Here is a 23,532-nt window from a genome sequence, read left to right as displayed (position 1 = left end):
TATTCTTTGGAACTCTGCATTCAGATGTTTATATCTTTCCTTTTCTCCTTTGCTTTTCGCTTCTCTTTTTCACAGCTATTTGTAAGGCCTCCCCAGACAGCCATTTTGCTTTTTTCCATTTCTTTTCCATGGGGATGGTCTTGATCCCTGTCTCCTGTACAATGTCACAAACCTCATTCCATATTTCATCAGGCACTCTATCTATCAGATCTAGGCCCTTAAATCTATTTCTCACTTACACTGTATAGTCATAAGGGATTTGATTTAGGTCATACCTGAATGGTCTAGTGGTTTTCCCTACTTTCTTCAATTTAAGTCTGAATTTGGCAATAAGGGGTTTAGGGTCTGAGCCACAGTCAGCTCCTGGTCTTGTTTTTGCTGACTGTATAGAGCTTCTCCATCTTTGGCTGCAAAGAATATAATCAATCTGATTTTGGTGTTGACCATCTGGTGATGTCCATGTGTAGAGTCTTCTCTTGTGTTGTTGGAAGAGGGTGTTTGTTATGACCAGTGCATTTTCTTGGCAAAACTCTATTAGTCTTTGCCCTGCTTCATTCCGTATTCCAAGGCCAAATTTGCCTGTTACTCCAGGTGTTTCTTGACTTCCTACTTTTTCATTCCAGTCCCCTATAATGAAAAGGACATCTTTTTTGGGTGTTAGTTCTAAAAGGTCTTGTAGGTCTTTATAGAACCGTTCAACGTCAGCTTCTTCAGTGTTACTGGTTGGGGCATAGACTTGGATTACTATGATATTGAATGGTTGCCTTGGAAATGAATAGAGATCATTCTGTCGTTTTTGAGATTGCATCCAAGTACTGCATTTCAAAGTCTTTTGTTGACCATGATGGCTACTCCATTTCTTCGGAGGGATTCCTGCCCGAAGTAGTAGATATAATGGTCATCTGAGTTAAATTCACCCATTCCAGTCCATTTGAGTTCGCTGATTCCTAGAATGTCGACATTCCGTCCTGCCATCTCCTGTTTGACCACTTCCAATTTGCCTTGATTCATGGACCTGACATTCCAAGTTCCTATGCAATATTGCTCTTTTCAGCATCGGACCTTGCTTCTATCACCAGTCACATCCACAGCTGGGTATTCTTTTTGCTTTGGCTCCATCCCTTCATTCTTTCTGGAGTTATTTCTCCACTGATCTCCAGTAGCATATAGGGCACCTAGTGAGCTGGGGAGTTTCTCTTTCAGTATCCTATCATTTTGCCTTTTCATACTGTTCATGGGGTTCTGAAGGCAAGAATACTGAAGTGGTTTGCTATTCCCTTCTCCAGTGGACCACGTTCGGTCAGATCTCTCCACTATGACCCGCCCATCTTAGGTTGCCCCACGGGCATGGCTTAGTTTCATTGAGTTAGACAAGGCTGTGGTCCTAGTGTGATTAGATTGACTAGTTTTCTGTGAGTACGGTTTCAGTGTGTTTGCCCTCTGACACCCTCTTGCAACACGTACCATCTTTCTTGGGTTTCTCTTACCTTGGGCTTGGAGTATCTCTTCACGGCTGCTCCAGCAGAGCGTAGCCATTGCTCCTTAGCTTGGACGAGGGGTATCTCCTCACTGCCGCCCTTCCTGACCTTCAACGTGGCATAGCTCCTCTAGGCCCTCCTGTGCCCGTGCAGCAATCCAGGTCCTCTTTCCAAAGAGTAACAGCTTGTGCTGCCTCCTGGGTTCAGTTCAGCACCTCAGGAATCAGGTAATCATTGTAGCCCCCACACCCATTCCTCCTGGCCCATGGAGTAGGACTTCATCCCTGTTATCATCTTCATGTCCAGTGGGGAGCATGACACAACCTAGATTTACATCAGGTGAATTTTCCACTATCAGTCTTTAAGCCCTGGAAATCCATCATGTAAAATGGAGCTGCCAGTTGGCCTTTGCAGAGGGCAAAGGGAAGACATCTGACCCTGGAAATTTTACATTCTCTGTCAGCCTGAGGCTGGCCATCTGTAAAACAGGACTATGGCTGCCTACTCTAGACTTGTTAGAAAAAAAGGAGAAAACCTCAAAGAACAGCTCATATACAACGGGACTTTGAGATGTATTACTCCTGGCCTACCCTGCACCGGAGAAGGCAATGGCACCCCACTCCAGTACTCTTGCCTGGAAAATCCCATGGACAGAGGAGCCTGGTAGGCTGCAGTCCATGGGGTTGCTAGGAGTCAGACACCACTGAGCGACTTCCCTTTCACTTTTCACTTTCATGCATTGGAGAAGGAAATGGCAACCCACTCCAGTGTTCTTGCCTGGAGAATCCCAGGGACAGGGGAGCCTGGTGGGCTGCCGTCTCTGGGGTCACACAGAGTCGAACACGACTGAAGCGACTTAGCAGCAGCAGCAGCAGCAGCACCCTGCACCTTGTGCATGCATGCTAAGTTGCTTCAGTTGTGTCTGACTCTGTGTGACCCCATGGACTGCAGACCATCAGGCTCCTTTGTCCATGGGATTCTCCAGGCAAGAATACTGGGTGGGTTGCCATTTCCTTCTCCAGGGGATTTTCCCCACCCATGGATCAAACCCGAGTTTCCTATGTCTACCTGCAGTGGGAGGGGGGTTCTATACCACTAGTGCCATCTGGGAAGCTTGTCTCCTATGTGCTATTAAGTAGAAAATTTGAAAAACTATCTGGAAATGAGGAATCAAGAAGTAAACTTTGGTTCCATCTCATCACTTCCTATTTGCTCACACTTTTTGGTGTCTTTTTTCAAATTCTCGTTTGACCAGAAGTAACTTCTTATTGAATGCCTAAGGATGGATTAGTACAGGAGAGCAAGGAATAGGCACAGGTCAGCTAGACAGAAGTCATCGAGCAAATCTCCAGTTCCAGAGTCATCAGCTGACCACAGGACCTGGGTTGAGTCCCTTACCTGTGTTGGCCTCAGTCCTAACGCATAAGTACACTCACTATAGAAACAGAGGTGATGGGCAGAGCCTTTTCAGTCAGAAGACCAGGATTTGATTCTGTGAACCATTATGTGCTGAATGATTTACCTTGATAAATTAGTCATTTATCTGTGTGCTTGGTATCTTTTATCATTTTTGTGGGGTTTTTTTCAGTTTTATGTGTATTATTCTTTTTCTTACTACTCAGCCAAAATATGAATGGTGGAGGTGGTAATCAGCAAGAAGTTAGGGATGAACCCAACTGAGAGTGGAGTACATAGGAAGTGAAGATTGTGGAGGTGAAGGATGCAGACAAGCATTGGGCTCTCCCTGGGTGCTTGGCCCTGTGCCCATCCTCTAACGACCCAGGGAAGATTCTTACCCAATAGCATTCCTGGTTCTCAGCTGCAGACAGTGGTGACGTGGGGGCTACCAGGGAGGTGCCTAGCTGAAGCACTCTGCCCTGATCAGCTCCTGCTCCACTGAAGGCCACCATAGCTGCCCTTGCATTGCCACCTCTCAGCTCTTTGCTTCTGGATATCTGAAAAGGTCCCCCTGTGGAAACTTCCAGCCTGGATTCTTAAAGCGCTTCCACATGAAAATGATACTCTATTTTCCCCAATCCTCAAAAGTTGTCCTGCACACTAGGGAAGGGGACTCTGAGGTAAAGAAGGAAATGTCTTTCTCTCAGAGGTATGTCATCTCCACATATTTACCTGACATATTGTGCCTTTATAAGTAATGATATTATACATTTCCTACACACAGCCTGATGATACACACACACACACGTAGATATGCTGGCAATTCGTTTTAATTCTAATTCATCTCCTCATGAAACTGAACATAATGAATTCTTTTCTTAGGTAATGAATGCATGTGCACATGTCTGTGCAGTATTATATTCATCAATAGGGGCTTTTGAGGGAGTACCCCTTGAGCCTGTTATATCACAGGAGAGCAAAGTGACCATTTCTCTAGCCCATAGTCTAAAAGGGAGGCTGCTCCCTTGTCCTCCAGAGAGGGCAAGGGACAGAACCTCACCCCAAGTTCCCACTTATCTGGACAGGGGACAGAAGCTATAAGAGGAGGAGCTTATAGCTGTGAAATGGGACTCATCTCTAACCCAGAGCTGTCCTGAGGGGTGAATGAGAAAGCCTGGGGCTAAGGCAGGCACTGTGTAAAGTCGTTTCTCACACTTCTCCTTAATGATATGGTAGATATGATTAGAAAGGATGCAAATGACTCTGATATGGCTGGAGTTCAAACTTCTAGACAGAACAACTTCTAGTCTCTTGGGAGACTCAGAAGCTCCTTAGAGCTGCCCAACATCATGCCTCTGAGCAGACCTTAATCCAGTCCCCTCACTGGGAAGACAGGCTTGCCTTTAACTCACCTGGTAATTTCAGTGAGAGATGGCAACAGGGCAGCAAGCTGTGGTGTTGCCTAACTGCTGCTCCTGGACTGCTCCTTATATTAATATACTGATAGGAAAATTCTGGACCTACCAGTTGGATCTAGGAATATCCTCAGGAGAAGAGCTTTGGCAAAAGAATAGCAAAAGGGGAGAGACAGAGGCTTGATCTGACTGGTTTACGTGGGACACCAATAAAGTTCGTGACACCGAACTTGCTCTGACCACAGAGGCTGCAGGCACCCTCCCAAATAGCTGAAGGTGCCCCACCTTAGGCACCTTCTTGAGTGGGTGTTAGAAGCCCAGGCAGTAAGTGGTCTCAGAGAGCCCCCACGCTCCATTCAGTCATCCTGAAGGAAGAACAGAGAAGAAAAGGAGAGAAAGGGAAGCAAGAACAACACGGGGAGACCAAGCCTGATGAGCAAGGCCCGTACCTTTATTTTCAAAGGGAGCTTATATACCTTAAGGTGTGCATAGAGGATAATAGGAGGTGTAAAGTCATGCAAAGTCAGCAATCCTTGATCCTTATCGAGACCAGGCTTTCTTTTCTGCAAACGTATTGTATACAAATGCTTTAGGTGATTTACATCATCTTCTGGCCAGGAGGCCTATTAACATTTTATGACTCTTTGTTCTGATAAAGGTTAGTTAACCAGAAAATTTATTTTTTCTCAGAGTAACTATTTTAAAGTTTGGCGCCATCCTCTGAAAGTATAGATAAAGTTGCATTCCTATAGGGCAAAGGTGCAGTGGGCTTACAACAAGGAAAGAATTTATTACCTTAAGGGTCTAAAGTTGTTAACACCAAGGCCACTACTTATTTTTTCTATATACCAACTATATTAATTAATATACTCCCAAGGACCCAATACAGGGGATGTGGAAACTTGGCAGCAAGCATTGGCTCAACAATGAAATCCTCCACCAGATCTATTCTAATAATTTCTAACTCCCCAAGAGGCTCTATACTATTTGAATATCTTAGGCTTCCCGTGCCTCTCGCGGTTGGGAGGCTGTAAACAATCATATGCCTAGCTATAGGAGTCCAGATAAACCTGTTAGGGAAGTTAGAGAGCCATCTGAGGGGCTGGACTGAAACACTCCTCTTATGCCCAGGAGGCTAATTAACTGGAGCTTTAAGTTGATTTCCTTCAGAGAAAGGTGGTCGGGGATAGCCCCCCATTAATGTCAGAGGAGTTGGTGAAAGTCGTAAAATAGTAAAACAGATTCTGGTTTTGGGGTAGATGCTCAAGCAGATCCAGGGGGCCCCTCGAGTCCTGACTCGCCTTTGCATATCAGGCCTCTCCGCATGACCTTTGTCATGGGTGGGAACTCCCGTGCTGGCTCCCGGTGTGGACCTGTCTCCCATTCAACACTGCAGGAGGTATCAGATCATGCAACATCCAGCCATGTCACACCAGAATTTCCAATATCTGCTGCCTCCATGCGGGACAAAAAACTAAAAAGTACTACCATTTTACTGAAATACAACGCTCCATTCTTTCATGCAGTAATAACTCAATATTTATTTGGCTCACAATTTGTACTATTCCATTTGAGATATAACTTAACTCAGCAATAGAAATAAGAGGTTATGAAGGAAAATAAGTGTATGGGCAAATTTAAGGGTAAAAAATGAGATGGGATGGCTCCTTCACATTAACTTTTAATCTTGCTCAAGTTTCAGGTCCCGATTCAGCCACAAGCCTCTCTTTGTCTTCATATCATCTGTGGTTTCCTTTTCTCTCTTTCATGATGAGATGTCATTTTCTGTAGATAAATATAGAAATATATATATATATATATATATATATATATATACATGCACAAATACGTATATACCTACATAAGCAAACTTTCAGGAAGATACAATGACGATAAAAAACAAAAGGGTTATCTTAGGGTGTTATTTTGTAGAACAATTATTTTTCTCTTTCACATATACTGTGTATTATACACTGAAATGAACTTCATGCAGAGTGTATCATGATAAAAACATCTGAACACCCAATTGTCCATTAACACAGGGAGAAATTTCATTAAACTCCGAAAAATGATTCAAGCCTGCTCAAAACAACTAGTAGCTACCCATGTACTAAAAATGAAATGTTCAGGGTAAAAGTAACTGAAATAAACAAGGAAAACAATTTACCTTCAAGTTCCCATTAATTACTCCTACACTCATCCCAGCTCCCTCCTGTGTCCACGCAAACCCAGCACTCACTTCTGAGACCATTGAAGGTGATTCCAAACTGGATGGAGAAAGCCCGCACTGTTACCTGCTACTCAGGGGAGAGGATGACCATGAAGGTGGCTGACACAAGGATGGAGAATGCAGACGCTGAGCTTCACTGGGGCTGGCTTCCCTTATAAACAGCTCATCATTCACTATACAAAAACTGGAGGAAAAATGCACGTGTGGACAATTTATGAATGGACCAACTGCACCCCAACCCTGACTTCTCCCACTAACACTCAGCAACTAGATCATTTCCATATCCTCCTGTGTCTGTCCCCAGGCTCCTTGATTGGTTCCTCTGCCTCTCGCACAGAGCTCACCTTCAGAGAGATTGTCTACCAGCTTCACTCAATGGATGGTCTGTTCCCCAACCCAGGGACAACTTCACATTTACCCTGAACAGTAACTCAGTACGTTACAGTACAGGAGTATACAGTCTGATCCCCATTTTCAGAAGATAGAGTCACAGACAGATGATGAGACTTGACCAAGATCACACAGAGAGTGAGCACTGGGTCAAGGAGAGAACACATGTGCTGATTCCAGAGCCCATGCTCTTCCTAACCACTAGGCTAGACTGGTCCTTGGATCTCCCTGCTGGCTTTCCACAATACTGAGTCAGCCTAAGATCTGCATCCACATGCCCAGGGCCCTGAGCCCAGGCTGGATGGGCCATCCCACCCACAACATGGCTCTCACCTGGAAGAGCTGGTGGGAGTAGTGGTGAAGGTCCGGGTGAAGGCACAGACACAGCCCTGAGAAATTCCTTCCACTTCAACAACAAACAACAAACAATAAGCAAGAGTACCCCCTAAGAACCTCACGTGTTTACAGGCTCCCACGTCATTCCCCAGTCAGGGTCTAACTTGACACTCATGCTGAGGGGATATCTGTTCACATGGGGAGTTGCATGTCAGGAATGGGGAGGGCAAAGGTAGGAGATGTCTGCTCCCAGTGACATGTCCCCATGACAACCACTTCACAAGTTCATGGGATGCATTTTTCTCAGGTGCTGAAGAGATGGATATTATGAGGAAACTGTGAGGTTAAGTAGTAGCCCAGGTTCTCAGTGTAAGGATCTGGTATGGGAGCCACCAAACTCCACAGCCTGTGTCCCTAGTGCCCAGGGTGGGCAGGGCAGACATGGACGCAGTTCAGACCTGGGTTGTCTGTGGGAAGACTGAGGGCTGGGGAGGGGAGGGTAGGGGAGGGAATCTGGAAGGAAGAGTTCTGGTGGGAGGGAGCCTGACCAAGTGAGAGAGCAGTGCAGCATCTCGGGGGAGCGGGCTACACACACTCACCTTCCTTGAACACCCCACTGACAGAGAAGCAGAACATCGTTTCCTGATAAGGAAGAGACCAGGTACTCAGTCACCCCTCATCCTCTTTCCCACCTGCGCCTTTCTGCCCCTCACCACCAAGCGAGAAGCAGGTGCTCACCGTGTGGAAACACATGTCCACCTCAAAGGAGCTGAAGTCATGCTGAGTTTTGGGTAATGCACAGAGGGCACGCACAATGTCATGTTTTGTGTGTTTCATCATCTGGACACGCGGGACTGTGGGGGAGGAGAAGAAAGCAAAGGTCATGTCTGCCATGCCACGGACCCTATGACTGGCCCCCTTACCACCCTTCCCGGCCCATTCTTCCCACCACACACTCACTGGGGTCCTTGAGTGTCTTCATATTCCTGTTGTCCAAGAAGTATGCACACATGCTGCTTCTAGGAGACACAGAGGAACAGTGAGTGGTGGTCTGGCCAGCATAGGTGTCAGCAGGAGCTGGCCTGCATCTGCTGGGGAACCACATGGCCTGGGGGAGGAGTCTACACTGTGATACTCACAAGCCTGAGTCCTTGGAGTGGAATGGAATGGTCAGGAAGAAGCAGGCCTCGTCATGATAAAAGCCCAGCAGTCCCTGGCGATCTCCATAGTCATGGATCACGTAATAGCTGAGGGAAGAAGTGAGGCGAGTCTCTCTCTGTGGTCTGAAGCTCAAAGAAGACTTGAAAACTCCCATGTTCAGACCTGAGCTTGGGTGGCCTCCCCTGTCCCGGCCCTCCCCTTGTTCAGATTCCCAGGGGTACTTACTGCTGAAGAAATTGCAGGATTTGACTGTTCACCTGATCAGATCCAAAGAAACTTCCCTGGAATTAAAACAGTCCTCAGGACAAGGGCTGACACACCCTCTTGTACCACCTGGAACCCTGCTGGATCCTCTGTGCTCACCTTGTACATTGGTAAGCACTTGGGGGCTTCCACAGCACATTTAGAACCTGAGAGTATCTCCTGGCCATCCTAGGGGAGGGAAGAGGAAGTCAGCAGTGCAGTCCAGGATGTGGTGCTGGATGGTCAGGGAAAAGGATGGGCCCAGGATGGGCTGGGGGTAGGGAAGAAAGTATCCCTGAAAATGCTGGAGGCAGGACTACATGTTCTGTCATCACCATGGGTCCCCAAAGCCTGTGGAGAACATGGCTGAAGATCCAGAGCCTTTTCAGGTGCCCACAGAGAATGGTACATCCCCCTCCCCCAGGACATTTAAGGGCCAGGCTAAAAAACGGAACTTGGACAGGTCCTAATGGGTTTCCAAGTAGTTTGAGGGCACTGTCAATGCCAGTCAGAGGTGTCTGATCAAGGAATGCACTTACCAAGCTTAGTATCCTGGGGAACAACTCCAGGAGGGTGCTGCCAAAATCAAGACAAAAGAAAAATGTCAGTGAAACTATGGACACGACCCTCCTCATGGGAGCAAGTCACTTACAGTAATCACAGCACCCTCACCCCCCAGTATTCTAGCATTCAAGGGCCCTGGTCACCACTCTATGGATGGACCAAGAGGGAGACTGTCCCCTCCACCCCTTCCTTGAACCTCCTCCTCCATTTCCTTTCCTCTGCGTAGCTCCCAGCCAGACTGTTCTGACTCCCTTCTGCAGTGCCACAGGGACCGGCACTTCAAATCCAGTCTGCAGGCCTTACTCCCCTCCATCCCTTCCTTCCTTCCTCCAGGGCCCAGTGAAGGCTGTAGAGAAAAGAAGATATGGGAGGATGGGAGCCCGGGGCTTTGCTACCTCACTTGGGAGTCCAGCATGCTGTCAAGTCAGGACACACCTCAGGGATGACCAGGTGCTATGGCAGGGAGGTGATTGAGGTGGGACTCAGGAGGTAGGGAGGGGAATAAAGACAGAAAGGGAGTGGAGGGAGGAGGGGAGAGATGAGAGAGACATAGGGGTGTAGAGACAAGGCAGAGGAAGACCTCATGTTGGCTGACTCATCACGGAAGGTGGTGCACACAGCGCTTCTGTCTGCACACATCCCTTCTGGTTCCAGCTGATGACCCTTGTCCATCTCCCCTGCAATCTTCACCTAGAATTATAGGGAACACCCACATGGACCAAATGGCTCTGCACCCACACCCTTCCTTTCCCTACAAATCCACTTTCCTTTGTCTGTCACCACCCATAAGGCCTCCCACATTCCTTTCAAAGGAGGATCTGGGTGCCCCACCTCACCTCAGTGTTGGAGAGATTCAAGTTCTCGGTGTTGGAAGCAATCTCCATAATGGTGGACAGGCCATGCACCAAGTACGGTTTCTTGTTGCTCAAGTACAAAGATGAAAGCTATGAGGAAAGGGAGTGAGGACCCCAAAGAGAATACCTGAGACATCTGCCTCTTCTACGCAATGTCCCCCTCCCTCACCATTGGACCCAACATTGGGCCTAGGTCCTCACCATGGGCCTGATCCCTGGATAGATGTGCAGGGAAGCAGCCATGCTATTTCTACGGTTCCATGTCATTCCAATATCACATGTTATCAAGTCTCCAGGAAACTATAAGGAGGGAAACACAGGCTGAGAGGGTCCCAGCTGGAACACCTCCAGCACCAAGCCCTCCCCATGATACCATCTCTGAGTGCTGTACTCAGACAGACCCTCTACCCTCACCTGCCCTGCAGTCACTACTGTAGCCATACCAGGGCCAAAGCGGAGCCTCTGGATGTCAAGAGCTTGCTGGCAGGCATCGTATGGTTTGTTCATGGTGAGCTGCAGAGTTAGGGATGGGGTCCAGGGAGCCTGAGTCTGAGGGTGAGTTGGGGGAAGAGGTGGGTCTGGCTATGAGGGCACAGCTTGTGTTGAGTCTGCATTACCTTTATCTGCTCCAACTTTTCAGATGTCAGTGTCTTCTGCACAGACTGGGGTGCATCACAGGGCTCAACAAAGATAGATATCTGTAGAGAACACAAGAAGGGCTGGGTAAGCTCCAGGAAATCTGTGCATGGGATCAAGCAAGACCATGCCGCTCTCCTGCCCTCTTGCCCTTAGTCAGCCCTTGACACATACCTTTTCATTATCCTCATTGAAAATCTTGCCGCTGACATTCTTCAATGCACAGGCAACGTTGGCATTCTCTACAAAGAACTGGGCCTGCATTTTCTCATAGTGAAACTGTAGGGAGAGTGACAGGAGAAGCAGAACAAGAGACCGGTGCCACTTCTCTGGGCCCGCAATCTACCCCAGTTTGTCGCATCATCTCCATGTCCTGTCTTACTTCGACTGCAGTAAAGGGGACACTGCACTTCTTCTGAATCAAATTCATCAGCCACTTCTCATCATATTTTATATCGAAGGGAATCTAGGAATCAGAGAACAAATGGGAAAGAGAATGGATACAATGGAATCCAAGACTAAGGTAAGACCCAACTGTGTCTTGCTTTAGGGCCATTTTTCAGGTTTTAAATAATTACTTAAGATAAGACAATATCTATTATCACTAACTTTGTTTTGAGACAAGTATTTTCTATATACACTTTCTTTGCATTCAGATACTCTTCCTGAAAAAAAAATTTGACTTAATATGTTTCACATGTACTTCCTTTTATAAAGTTCCAGGAGATCCACATGAGGTACACCTGGCCTGTCACTCTGACACGGACCCCAGAGACTCAACCTCCTCCCACACCCAGCTCAAGCCAAACTGTGTCATCTGGTATGAAATGCTCCATCCCCATGGCAATAGGCTTCCTCCTTTGCTTTCAGTCAACCTCTCCCATGCTCTTCCTTGCAGTCAGTCTGTTTCCTTCATACTGCTTCTCTGCACCTGCCCTTACATGATCTAAGAAGATACCTCCTAGTAATATCAAGACAGATTACCAACACTACTGCCCCAGAAAAGTTCCCAGCATCTCTACACAAATCCAACACGACTCTGTCATCTTCTACATATTAGGTTCATTTAGCCAGGATACTCACAATAATCTTGAACCAGCTCCCCAAGGTCTCATCCTGTCTATTTGTTTTCATTGTTCCCTCTGGAGGCTTTTGGTCTGTCTGCATGTTAACATGCATTTGGTCTTTTGTCTGAAAACTGCTTCTCCAGTGATGGGATGGAATGGCATAGGGAGAACTGTGGGGAAGTGGAAAGAAAAAAGTGGTCCATATAGGCTTGGAAAGACTTCTCTACATTCTCCCAAATCATACCAGAGTTATAATAAAGACTGCTCAAACATCAACCTGATCCAATCATTTTTTACTCTGGCAAGTTGGAGAGAAGAATGACATATTTAACTGCAAGGTTTTGTTGTTCATTGGTTGGTACATGTCAGCCATGGTGACTGGTCACTTACTATCTTCCTTGGATGTCCATATGAGCATCACTTTCTTCTGAATCTTTGTCTTGCTGCTGCTGGGAAGTGACCGGTTCAGACCAATAGGCGTATTGCCTTCGGTAAATACCTGAGCTTCGTGCTCTTCTTTGTAAAGAGTTCACTTTATCAGTGTGCTCTAAAATTGACAACAACATATCAGTGGTCCCAGTATCAGAAGTAGTCCTGAGTAAATATCATGACTAATGAAGAAACATCATTTAAATTTATTTATTTTAATTAGAGACTAATTACTTTACAATATTGTATTGGTTTTGCCATACATCAAATCTAAACACACATGTATCATAGAGCTAAAAAATGGCTGAGAGACCTCACCATGGCTCCACTTTTCATGAAATGAGAGGTAGGGAGCAGTCACAGCCAAGAAGAAAACAGGCATTGAGGAAAGGGTCTGGATCTAGAGTGTAGTCTGTGATGTTAGACTGTGTTCTACTTGGTTCAGGTTAGGTGTCCTGGGACAAGTGGCTTTTTATCCCCAAGTCTCATTTCTCTGCTCTGCTCTATGAGTTCAATAAACCCTACCCTGAAGTTCAAGGGTCAAAGGTGATCTGCCTCCCTGAAGGAAGAATTAGAGAAATGAAAGGTAAGTCTTATGAAAAGATCCAAGATGGAACCTGGAGAGATATAATATGGAGAATACCCTCCCCCCAAAAAAGAGGGAATTAAAGGTGATACAATGAGTATACCTAATACATGGTTAATGTGAGCCCCATAGAGAAGCAAAGTGAACAGGGGAGAAGTGGTGTTTGAAGAGAACTTGGCTGAGAAGTTTCCAAATGTACCAAGATATCAACTTAGGATAACAATATTAATAGGAGGACTTCCTTTGTGGTTCAGTGATTAAGAATCCACCTGCCAATGCAGGGGACACCAGGGTCCCTGGTCTGCAAAGATTCCACATGCCTCAGGACAACTTAGGCCCTGTGCCACAGAAACGGAACCTGTGTTTTAGAGCCTATGAGCCAAAACTACTGAAGCACATGTGCCCTAGAACCTGTGCTCTGCAACAAGAGTGCAACAAGAGAAGCCATGGTAATGAGAATCCTGTGCATTGCAACTAGATAGTAGTCCCTGCTCATTGCAACTAGAGAAATCCCTCACCCAGCAACAAGTCCCAGCACAGCCAAAAATAAATAAATCAATCTATTTTTAAAAGACCAACATTAATAGGACAAAAAATGTGCTTTAAGGAAAAACGTCCTTAAAAGAAAAGACATGCATTTCATCATCATGTAACAAAAACTGAGAAAACTTGTGACCTAAAGATCCAAACTAGGGGGGCGGTCCTAAGACGGCAGAGGAATAGGACCGGGAGACCACTTTCTCCCCCACAAATTCATCAAAAGAACATTTAAACGCTGAGTAAATTCCACAAAACAACTTCTGAATGCCTGCAGAGGACATCAGGCACCCAGAAAAGCAGCCCATTGTCTTCGAAAGGAGGTAGGAAAAAATATAAAAGACAAAAAAAGAGACAAAAGAGGTAGGGATGGAGCTCTGTCCCGGGAAGGCAGTCTTAAAAAGAGCGAAGTTTCCAAACACCAGGAAACACTCTCACTGCCGAGTCTGTGCCAAGCCTTGGAAGCACAGAAGGCAACATAACAGGGAGGAAAAATAAATAAATAATTAAAATCCACAGATTATGAGCCCAACGGTAACTCCCCCAGTGGAGAAGCAGCGCAGACGCCTGCACCTGCCACTAGCAAGCGGGTATGGGCAGGGAGGCGCGGGCTGCATGGCTTAGAGTAAGGACCAGGGCCTGAATGCCTTGAGGCCAATCTGAGCAAACTAACTTGGGCTAGCAAACCAGACTGTGGGATAGCTACCACACGAAAAGCCAGCCCTAACCTAAGACACCGCCAGGCCCGTGCACAGAACAAAGGACTGAACAGAGCTAGCCTGCTGCAGACCATCTCCCTCCAGTGACAGGCAGCCAGAGCCAGAAGGGGGCAATCGCAGCCCCAGAGAGACATTATCTACCAAACTACAAGCAGGCTTCTTTGCTAACTAAGACTTCTTGGGGTTCTGGACGGTCAATATCTGCCTGATAAGGTGCGCTGGTTGTACACCCAGAAAACCGAGCGGCAGGGACGGGGGAGGCGATAAGTCGCAGAGATCGCGCTTGCCAAACACCTCATCACATGAGCTCCTCGGACATGAGAAGGGCACAAAACGCAGGCCCAACCAAGTCTGCGCCTCTGAGGACTACCCGAGTGCCTGAACCTGAGCAGCTTAGACCTGGGAGGTGCAGGCAGCCCAGGGCCAGCCTTGGATGGTTCCTGGCGGAGCAACCTAGAACCTGAGCAGTGTGGGCAAGGGGGCACATGTGCCGTGAGAGGGGGCAGGCGCAGTGTGGCTGAGACACTACGAGAACATGCCAGTGTTATTTGTTTGCAGTGTCCCTCCCTCCCCACAGCGCGACTGAACAAGTGAGCCTAAAAGAAAGTGTCCACCACCGCTCCCTTTGTGTCAGGGTGGAAATCAGACACTGAAGAGACCAGCAAACAGAAGAAGCTAAAACAGAGGGAACTGCCTTGGAAGTGACAGGTGCAATAGATTAAAACCCTGTTGTTAGTACTGACTACATGGGAAGGGGCCTATAGATCTTGAGAAATATAAGCCAGACCAAGGGAATAGCCGAAAATGAACTGACCCCAAAGTACCCACAACACCACCAGAGAAAGTCCTAGATATATTTTTACTATTTTTATGATCATTCTTTTTTTTTTAATGTTTTTTAATTTTTAAGTCCTCTATTACTCCTTTTTCATTTTTATAACCTACTACTACTTTGCAAACAAAAAGACCCTACTTTTTTAAAGCAAACTTCATATATATATTTTTTAAAATAATTTTTGTGACTTTTTTTTCTTCTTTTCTTTAATATTGTATTTTTGAAAATCCAACCTCTATTCTAGATTTGTAATCTTTGATTTTTGGTATTTGTTATCAATTTTGTACCTTTAAGAACCCAATCTTCAGTACCCATTTTTACTTGGGAGCAAGATTACTGGCTTGACTGCTCTCTCCCTCTCTGGACTCTCCTTTTTCTCCACCAGGTCGCCTCTGTCTCCTCCCTCCCCCTTCTCTTCTCTACCCAACTCTGTGAATCTCTGTGTGTTCCAGACGGTGGAGAACACTTAGGGAACTGATTACTTGCTGGATCTGTCTCTCCCCTTTTGATTCCCCCCTTTTATCCTCCTGGCCACTTCTGTCTCCTTCCCTCCTCTTCTCTGTATAACTCCATGAACATCTCTGAGTGGTCCAGACTGTGGAGCACACATAAGGAAGTGATTACTGGCTAGCTTGCTCTCTCTTCTTTTGATTCCACCTCATCTCATTCGGGTCACCTCTAACTCCCTCCTCCCTCTTCTCTTCTCCATGTAACTCTGTGAATCTCCCTCACTGTGGAGAAACTTTTCATCTTTAACCTAGATGTTTTATCAACAGTGCTGTATAGATGGAGAAGTCTTGAGACTACTGTAAAAATAAGACTGAAAACCAGAAGCAGGAGGCTTAACTCCAAATGCTGAGAACACCAGAGAACTCCTGACTCCAGGGAACATTAATCAACAGGAGCTCATCAAATGCCTCCATACCTACACTGAAACCAAGCACCACCCAAGGGCCAACAAGTTCCAGAGCAAGACATACCATGCAAATTCTCCAGCAACACAGGAACACAGACCTGAGCTTCAATATACAGGCTGCCCAAAGTTACTCCAAAACCACTGACATCTCATAACTCATTACTGGACACTTGACTGCACTCCAGAGAGAAGAAATCCAGCCTCACCCACCAGAACACCGACACAAGCTTCCCTAACCAGGAAACCTTGACAAGCCACCGGTACAACCCCACCCACAGAGAGGAAATTCCACAATAAATAGAACTCCACAAACTGCCAGAATACAGAAAGGCCACCCCAAACTCAGCAATATAAACAAGATGAAGAGACAGAGGAATACCCAGCAGGTAAAGGAACAGGATAAATGCCCACCAAAGCAAACAAAAGAGGAAGAGATAAGGAATCTACCTGATAAAGAATTCCAAATAATGATAGTGAAAATGATCCAAAATCTTGAAATTAAAATGGAACCACAGATAAATAGCCTGGAGACAAGGATTGAGAAGATGCAAGAAAGGTTTAACAAGGACCTAGAAGAAATTTAAAAAGTCAGTATATAATGAATAATGCAATAAATGAGATCAAAAACACTATGGAGGCAACAAATAGTATAATGGAAGCAGAAGATAGGATTAGTGAAGTAGAAGATAGAATGGTAGAAATAAACGAATCAGAGAGGAAAAAAGAAAAACGAATTAAAAGAAATGAGGACAATCTCAGACCCCTCCAGGACAATGTTAAATGCCCCAACATTCGAATCATAGGAGTCCCAAAAGAAGACAAAAAGAAAGACCATGAGAAAATACTTGAGGAGATAATAGTTGAAAACTTCCCTAAAATGGGGAAGGAAATAATCGCCCAAGTCCAAGAATCCCAGAGAGTCCCAAACAGGATAAACCCAAGGTGAAACACCCCAAGACACATATTATTCATATTAACAAAAATCAAACACAAAGAACAAATATTAAAAGCAGCAAGGGAAAAACAACAAATAACACACAAAGGGATTCCCATAAGGATAACAGCTGATCTTTCAATAGAAACTCTTCAGGCCAGGAGGGAATGGCAAGATATACTTAAAGTGATGAAAGAAAATAATCTACAGCCCAGATTACTGTACCCAGCAAGGATCTCATTCAAATATGAAGGAGAAATCAAAAGGTTTACAGACAAGCAAAAGCTGAGAGAATTCAGCACCACCAAACCAGCTCTCCAACATATGCTAAAGGATATTCTCTAGACAGGAAACACAAAAAGGTGTATAAACTCAAACCCAAAACAATAAAGTAAATGGCAACAGGATCATACTTATCAATAATTACCTTAAACGTAAATGGGTTGAATGCCCCACCCAAAAGACAAAGACTGGCTGAATGGATACAAAAACAAGACCCCTATATATGTTGGCTACAAGAGACCCACCTCAAAACAGGGGACACATACAGACTGAAAGTGAAGGGCTGGAAAAAGATATTCCATGCAAATAGAGATCAAAAGAAAGCAGGAGTAGCAATACTCATATGAGATAAAATAGACTTTAAAACAAAGGCTGTGAAAAGAGACAAAGAAGGACACTATATAATGATCAAAGGATTAATTCAAGAAGAAGACATAACAATTATATATATGCGCCCAATATAGGAGCATCACAATATGTAAGACAAATGCTAACAAGTATGAAAGGGGAAATTAACAATAACACAATAATAGTGGGAGACTTTAATACCCCACTCACACCTATGGATAGATCAACTAAACAGAAAATTAACAAAGAAACACAAACTTTAAATGATACAATAGACCAGTTAGACTTAATTGATATCTATAGGACATTTCATCCCAAAACAATGAATTCCACCTTTTTCTCAGGTGCACATGGAACCTTCTCCAGGATAGATCACATCCTGGGTCATAAATCTAGCCTTGGTAAATTCAAAAACATTGAAATCACTCTAAACATCTTTTCTGACCACAATGCAGTAAGATTAGATCTTAATTACAGGACAAAAACTATTAAAAATTCCACTGTATGGAGGCTGAACAACACGCTGCTGAATAACCAACAAATCACAGATGAAATCAAAAAAGAAATTAAAACATGCATAGAAACGAATGAAAATGAAAACACAACAATCCAAAACCTGTGGGACCCTGTAAAAGCAGTGCTAAGGGGAAAGTTCATAGCATACCTTGAGGCATACCTCAAGAAACAAGAAAAAAATCAAATAAATAACCTAACTCTATCCCTAAGGCAACTAGAAAAGGGAGAAATGAAGAACCACAGGGTTAGTAGAAGGAAAGAGATCTTAAAAATTAGGGCAGAAATAAATGCAAAGGAAACAAAAGAGACCATAGCAAAAATCAACAAAGCCAAAAGTTGGTTCTTTGAAAGGATAAATAAAATTGACAAACCATTAGCCAGAGTCATCAAGAAACAAAGGCAGAATAAAATCAATAAAATTAGAAATGAAAATGGGGAGATCACAACAGACAACACAGAAATACAAAGGATCATAAGAGACTACTATCAGCAATTATATGCCAATAAAATGGACAACTTGGAAGAAATGGACAAATTCTTAGAAAAGTAAAACTTTCCAAAACTCGACCAGGAAGAAATAGAAAATCTTAACAGACCCATCGCAAGCAAGGAAATTGAAACTATAATCAGAAATCTTCCAGCAAACAAAAGCCCAGGTCCAGATGGTTTCACAGCTGAATTCCACCAAAAATTTAGAGAAGAGCTAACACCTATCCTACTCAAACTTTTCCAGAAAATTGCAGAGGAAGGTAAACTTCCAAACTCATTCTATGAGGCCACCATCACCCTAATACCAAAACCTGACAAAGATGCCACAAAAAGAGAAAACTACAGGCCAATATCACTGATGAACATAGATGCAAAAATCTTTAACAAAATTCTAGTAATCAGAATCCAACAAAACATTAAAAAGATCATACATCATGACCAAGTGGGCTTTATCCCAGGGATGCAAGGATTCTTCAATATCCACAAATCAGTCAATGTAATACACCACATTAACAAATTGAAAAATAAAAGCCATATGATTATCTCAATAGATGCAGAGAAAGCCTTTGACAAAATTCAACATCCATTTATGATAAAAACTCTACAGAAAGCAACAATAGAAGGAACATACCTCAACATAATAAAAGCTATATATGACAAACCCACAGCAAACATTATCCTCAATGGTGAAAAATTGAAAGCACTTCCCCTAAAATCAGGAACAAGACAAGGGTGCCCACTCTCACCACTGCTATTCAACATAGTTTTGGCCACAGCAATCAGAGCAGAAAAAGAAATAAAAGGAATCCAAATTGGAAAAGAAGAAGTAAAACTCTCACTGTTTGCAGATGACATGATCCTCTACATAGAAAACCCTAAAGACTCCACCAGAAAATTACTAGAGCTAATCAATGAATATAGAAAAGTTGCAGGATATAAAATCAACACACAGAAATCCCTTGCATTCCTATACACTAATAATGAGAAAATAGAGAAATTAAGGAAACAATTCCATTCACCATTGCAATGAAAAGAATAAAATACTTAGGAATATATCTACCTAAAGAAACTAAAGACCTAAATACAGAAAATTATAAAGCACTGGTGAAAGAAATCAAAGAGGACACTAATAGATGGATAAATATACCATGTTCATGGATCGGGAGAATCAATATATTGAAAATGAGTATGCTACCCAAAGAAATCTATAGATTCAATGCAATCCCTATCAAGCTACCAATGGTATTTTTCACAGAGCTAGAACAAATAATTTCACAATTTGTATGGAAATACAAAAAACCTTGAATAGCCAAAGCAATCTTGAGAAGGAAGGATGGAACTGGAGGAATCAACCTGCCTGACTTCAAGCTCTACTACAAAGCCACAGTCATCAAGACAGTATGGTACTGGCACAAAGACAGAAATGTAGATCAGTGGAACAAAATAGAAAGCCCAGAGATAAATCCACGCACCTACTGAAACCTTATCTTTGACAAAGGAGGCAAGAATATACAATGGAGAAAAGACAATCTCTTTAACAAATGGTGCTGGGAAAACTGGTCAACCACTTGTAAAAAAAATGAAACTACACCACTTTCTAACACCATACACAAAAATAAACTCAAAATGGATTAAAGATCTAAATGTAAGACCAGAAACTATAAAACTCCTAGAGAACATAGGCAAAACACTCTCCGACAAAAATCACAGCAGGATCCTCTATGATCCACCTCCCAGAATACTGGAAATAAAAGCAAAAATAAACAAATGGGACCTAATTAAAATTAAAAGCTTCTGCACAACAAAGGAAACTATAAGCAAGGTGAAAAGACAGCCTTCAGAATGGGAGAAAATAATAGCAAATGAAGCAACTGACAAACAACTAATCTCAAAAATATACAAGCAACTCCTGCAGCTCCATTCCCAAAAAATAAATGACCCAATCAAAAAATGGGCCAAAGAACTAAACAGACATTTCTCCAAAGAAGACATACAGATGGCTAACAAACACATGAAAAGATGCTCAACATCACTCGTTATCAGAGAAATGCAAATCAGAACCACAAAGAGGTACCATTTCATGCCAGTCAGAACGGCTGCTATCCAAAAGTCTACAAGCAATAAATGCTGGAGAGGGTGTGGAGAAAAGGGAACCCTCTTACACTGTTGGTGGGAATGCAAACTAGTTCAGCCACTATGGAGAACAGTGTGGAGATTCCTTAAAAAACTGGAAATAGAACTGCCATATGACCTAGCAATCCAACTGCCGGGCATACACACCAAGGAAACCAGAATTGAAAGAGACACATATACCTCAGTGTTCATCTATAATAGCCAGGACATGGAAGCAACCTAGATGTCCATCAGCAGATAAATGGATAAAAAAGCTGTGGTACGTATACACAATGGAGTATTACTTAGCCATTAAAAAGAATACATTTGAATCGGTTCTAATGAGCTGGATGAAACTGGAGCCTATTAAACAGAGTGAAGTAAGCCAGAAAGAAAAACACCAATTCAGTATACTAACTCATATACATGGAATTTAGAAAGATGGTAATGATAACCCTGTATGCGAGAGAACAAAAGAGACAGAAGTATAGAACAGTTTTTTACACTCTGTGGGAGAGGAAGAGGGTGGGATGATTTGGGAGAATGGCTTTGAAACATGTATAATACCATATAGGAAACGAATCACCAGGCCAGGTTTGATACAGGATACAGGATGCTTGGGGCTGGTGCACTGGGATGAACCAGAGGGATGGTATGGGAGGGAGGTGGGAGGGGGGTTCAGGATGGGGAACACATGTACACCTGTGGCAGATTCATGTTGATGTACAGCAAAACCAATATAATATTGTAAAGTAATTAGCCTCCAATTAAAATAAATAAATTTAAATTTAAAAAATTTAAAAACTGCAAAAGTTGTGAAACATCTAATATATAAAATTTTGTATATGTATAAAAAAAAGATCCAAACTAAAGAAATATTATAGGCTTTTCTTTGGGCAGAAGAAATATCACCCTAGGTGGAGCCACACAGATACAGGAAAAAAAAGACGAATGACATTTGTGAATATGGAGGAAAATTTAAATGAGTATTGACTATATAACACAATGATAATAATTTCCTTCGGGGATTTAAATATAGAGAGAATGAAAATGCATGACAATGAATGTGGAAGGAGTTTATGGAATCAAAGTGTCTCAAAGCCCCATAACTGAACAGTTTTAGGGAACTAATTAACTAATATTAGACTGTGAAAAGGCAAAAATGTACATTGTAATCTGAAGGGTGAACACTACAAGAATAGCAAAAGAATGTTTACCTAGATAACCATGCAAAGTAATGATTTGACAGTTAAAAAATATTCACCATATCAAAGGAAAAGAAAGGAAAAGGAACTTAGAAGAGGCAACAATAAATACACAATAATATGATATACATAAATCATATTATATCTATTTTTATTTTAGAAGATTCAGGCGAAATACTCCAAATAGAAAGACAGATTGTATCAGACTGGACAAGAAACCTTTCCTCAAATACTCCTGAAAAGAGACATATGCAAAATTTAATCATCAGGAAAATTAGAAAATAAAAAAATTGCAAAATGTACACCTTTTTACATTAACCTCAGAAAACTGGTATAACCATATCAGTAAAAGAAAAGGTACACTTTAAAAGGGAAATTCCTTTATGATAACAGGTTCAGAGCAATAAGAAGATAGTAATAAAAATAGAAGGACTGGGGGCAGGAGGAGAAGGGGACGGCAGTGGATGAGATGGCTGGATGGCATCACTGACTCGATGGACGTGAGTCTGAGTGAACTCCGGGAGTTGGTGATAGACAGGGAGGCCTGGCTTGCTGCGATTCATGGGGTCGCGAAGAGTCGGACATGACTGAGCGACTGAACTGAACTCAACTTAACTAAAGCCAGCATACAAAGCAAAAACTCACAGAAATAATGGACAAATCCACAGTCACAGTGGGAAATTTTAACACATCCCACTGAGTGACACATAAAATGACAGACAAAAATCTCAGCTAGAGGGAGAGGATTTTAAAATCTGACTTACATTTATTTAATTGACGTAGAACAATGCACATGACTACTCATCAAACATTCCAGAATATATCACATGCCCGGCAATAAAGCCTCAAGAAGCTTCGAAGGGCTAATACAATTTACCCTAACTGTTAATGCAATATCCAGTAGTAACGGTCGGGTTTCTGCCCCTCCCCCACCTCTAGTATAAATCCAAAGAATATTAGTTTATATAATCCTACCCTCCACCTAGGTGACCCTCGCCACTCTCCAAACCCTAGACCTGAGAAGATAACATGATTCATGCCTTTTCCTTAGCCAGGGAAAAATTCAAGTCACCAACGGCCATTTTCATCAGAGGGGAGGTTAACCACGTGGAATCGAGATGGGTGTGTCAAAGCCCACTTGGCCCATCTCCTCAAGAGACCGGAAAATAGTCAGTGTGGGCTCTCTCCCCGCTTTCCCTGAAGGACAGTCAACTGGTTAGGGGTCCTGTGCTTTGGGGTGGGTGAGGGAACCCAGAACCCTTCCTGCTTTGGGGGGCTCTGAAGAGAAGGTCTCACACAGACCACTCACCCATAGGGTGGCCTGAAGGCAGAGATCTGTCCATCACTGTCCTCACAGGCTGCCCTGGAAGAGAATCTGTGGGTCTGGAGCTGGAAGCTTGTAGAATATCAAGGAAAACTGCTGAGGTAGGAAGAGTGCAAGCCCCAAACACCTTCGTCACATCCACACAAACAAGATGGGGTCCTAACAGGAAGTCCTTTCCCCAAGGTCATAGAGGAGGAGAGTCTTGGGGGCCAGAGGAAACTTAACTTCCTGTAATTACTGCCCTCTGAGTTTGCTACCAGCATAACATCCAAGGAACTCTTCCCGACAGTACCACTCCTGCAGAGGAGGCCAGCTAGAATCAGGAGGCTTAGGGATCTTGATACATATAGCTACAAACACAGAGAACTCTCTGTGCCAGACTCTGCATCAGCTACATTACACTGTGTTCCTTCATTCTGCAGACCCAGAGAACTGGAGGGGCAGCAGTAGGAAACGCACTGTCCTTGCTACATAACATCTGTTCTTTCATGTATTCCTCACAAGGGGACATTGATACCAGAATCATCA

General features: G+C 43.7%; 1 protein-coding gene across 1 annotated transcript; it reads right to left on the bottom strand.

Annotated features, from left to right (window-relative positions):
* Positions 1 to 6,581: 6,581 nt before the first annotated feature.
* On the bottom strand, positions 6,582 to 23,140 carry LOC133242963 (nuclear RNA export factor 3-like). Its single transcript, XM_061409257.1, has 18 exons — positions 22,990 to 23,140; positions 12,163 to 12,319; positions 11,789 to 11,942; positions 11,088 to 11,171; positions 10,880 to 10,984; positions 10,687 to 10,767; positions 10,271 to 10,369; positions 10,052 to 10,159; positions 9,796 to 9,905; positions 9,191 to 9,227; positions 8,772 to 8,840; positions 8,634 to 8,689; positions 8,387 to 8,494; positions 8,208 to 8,266; positions 7,986 to 8,101; positions 7,847 to 7,889; positions 7,245 to 7,317; positions 6,582 to 6,705 (listed from the first exon to the last, which is right to left on the bottom strand). Exons 1-18 carry the CDS (start codon positions 23,021 to 23,023, stop codon positions 6,582 to 6,584), a joined length of 1,617 nt encoding a protein of 538 aa, XP_061265241.1. The 5' UTR covers positions 23,024 to 23,140.
* Between the last annotated feature and the right edge of the window lie 392 nt (positions 23,141 to 23,532).

This window comes from Bos javanicus, chromosome X, assembly GCF_032452875.1.
Source record: "Bos javanicus breed banteng chromosome X, ARS-OSU_banteng_1.0, whole genome shotgun sequence".
In the NCBI taxonomy this organism is placed as follows: domain Eukaryota; kingdom Metazoa; phylum Chordata; class Mammalia; order Artiodactyla; family Bovidae; genus Bos; species Bos javanicus.
This window is presented reverse-complemented; position numbering and strand designations above follow the sequence as displayed.

What these genes read in the sequence shown, in the direction of transcription:
- LOC133242963 (XM_061409257.1), bottom strand. Translation starts at nt 23,023, where the DNA reads ATGGACAGATCTCTGCCTTCAGGCCACCCTATGG. An exon ending in ATGGACATCCAAGGAAGATA is followed by an intron (nt 11,943 to 12,162) that starts GTAAGTGACCAG and finishes ACTTCCCCACAG; the next exon opens with TTCTCCCTATGCCATTCCAT. An exon ending in AGTGCTTACCAATGTACAAG is followed by an intron (nt 8,690 to 8,771) that starts GTGAGCACAGAG and finishes TTTTAATTCCAG; the next exon opens with GGAAGTTTCTTTGGATCTGA.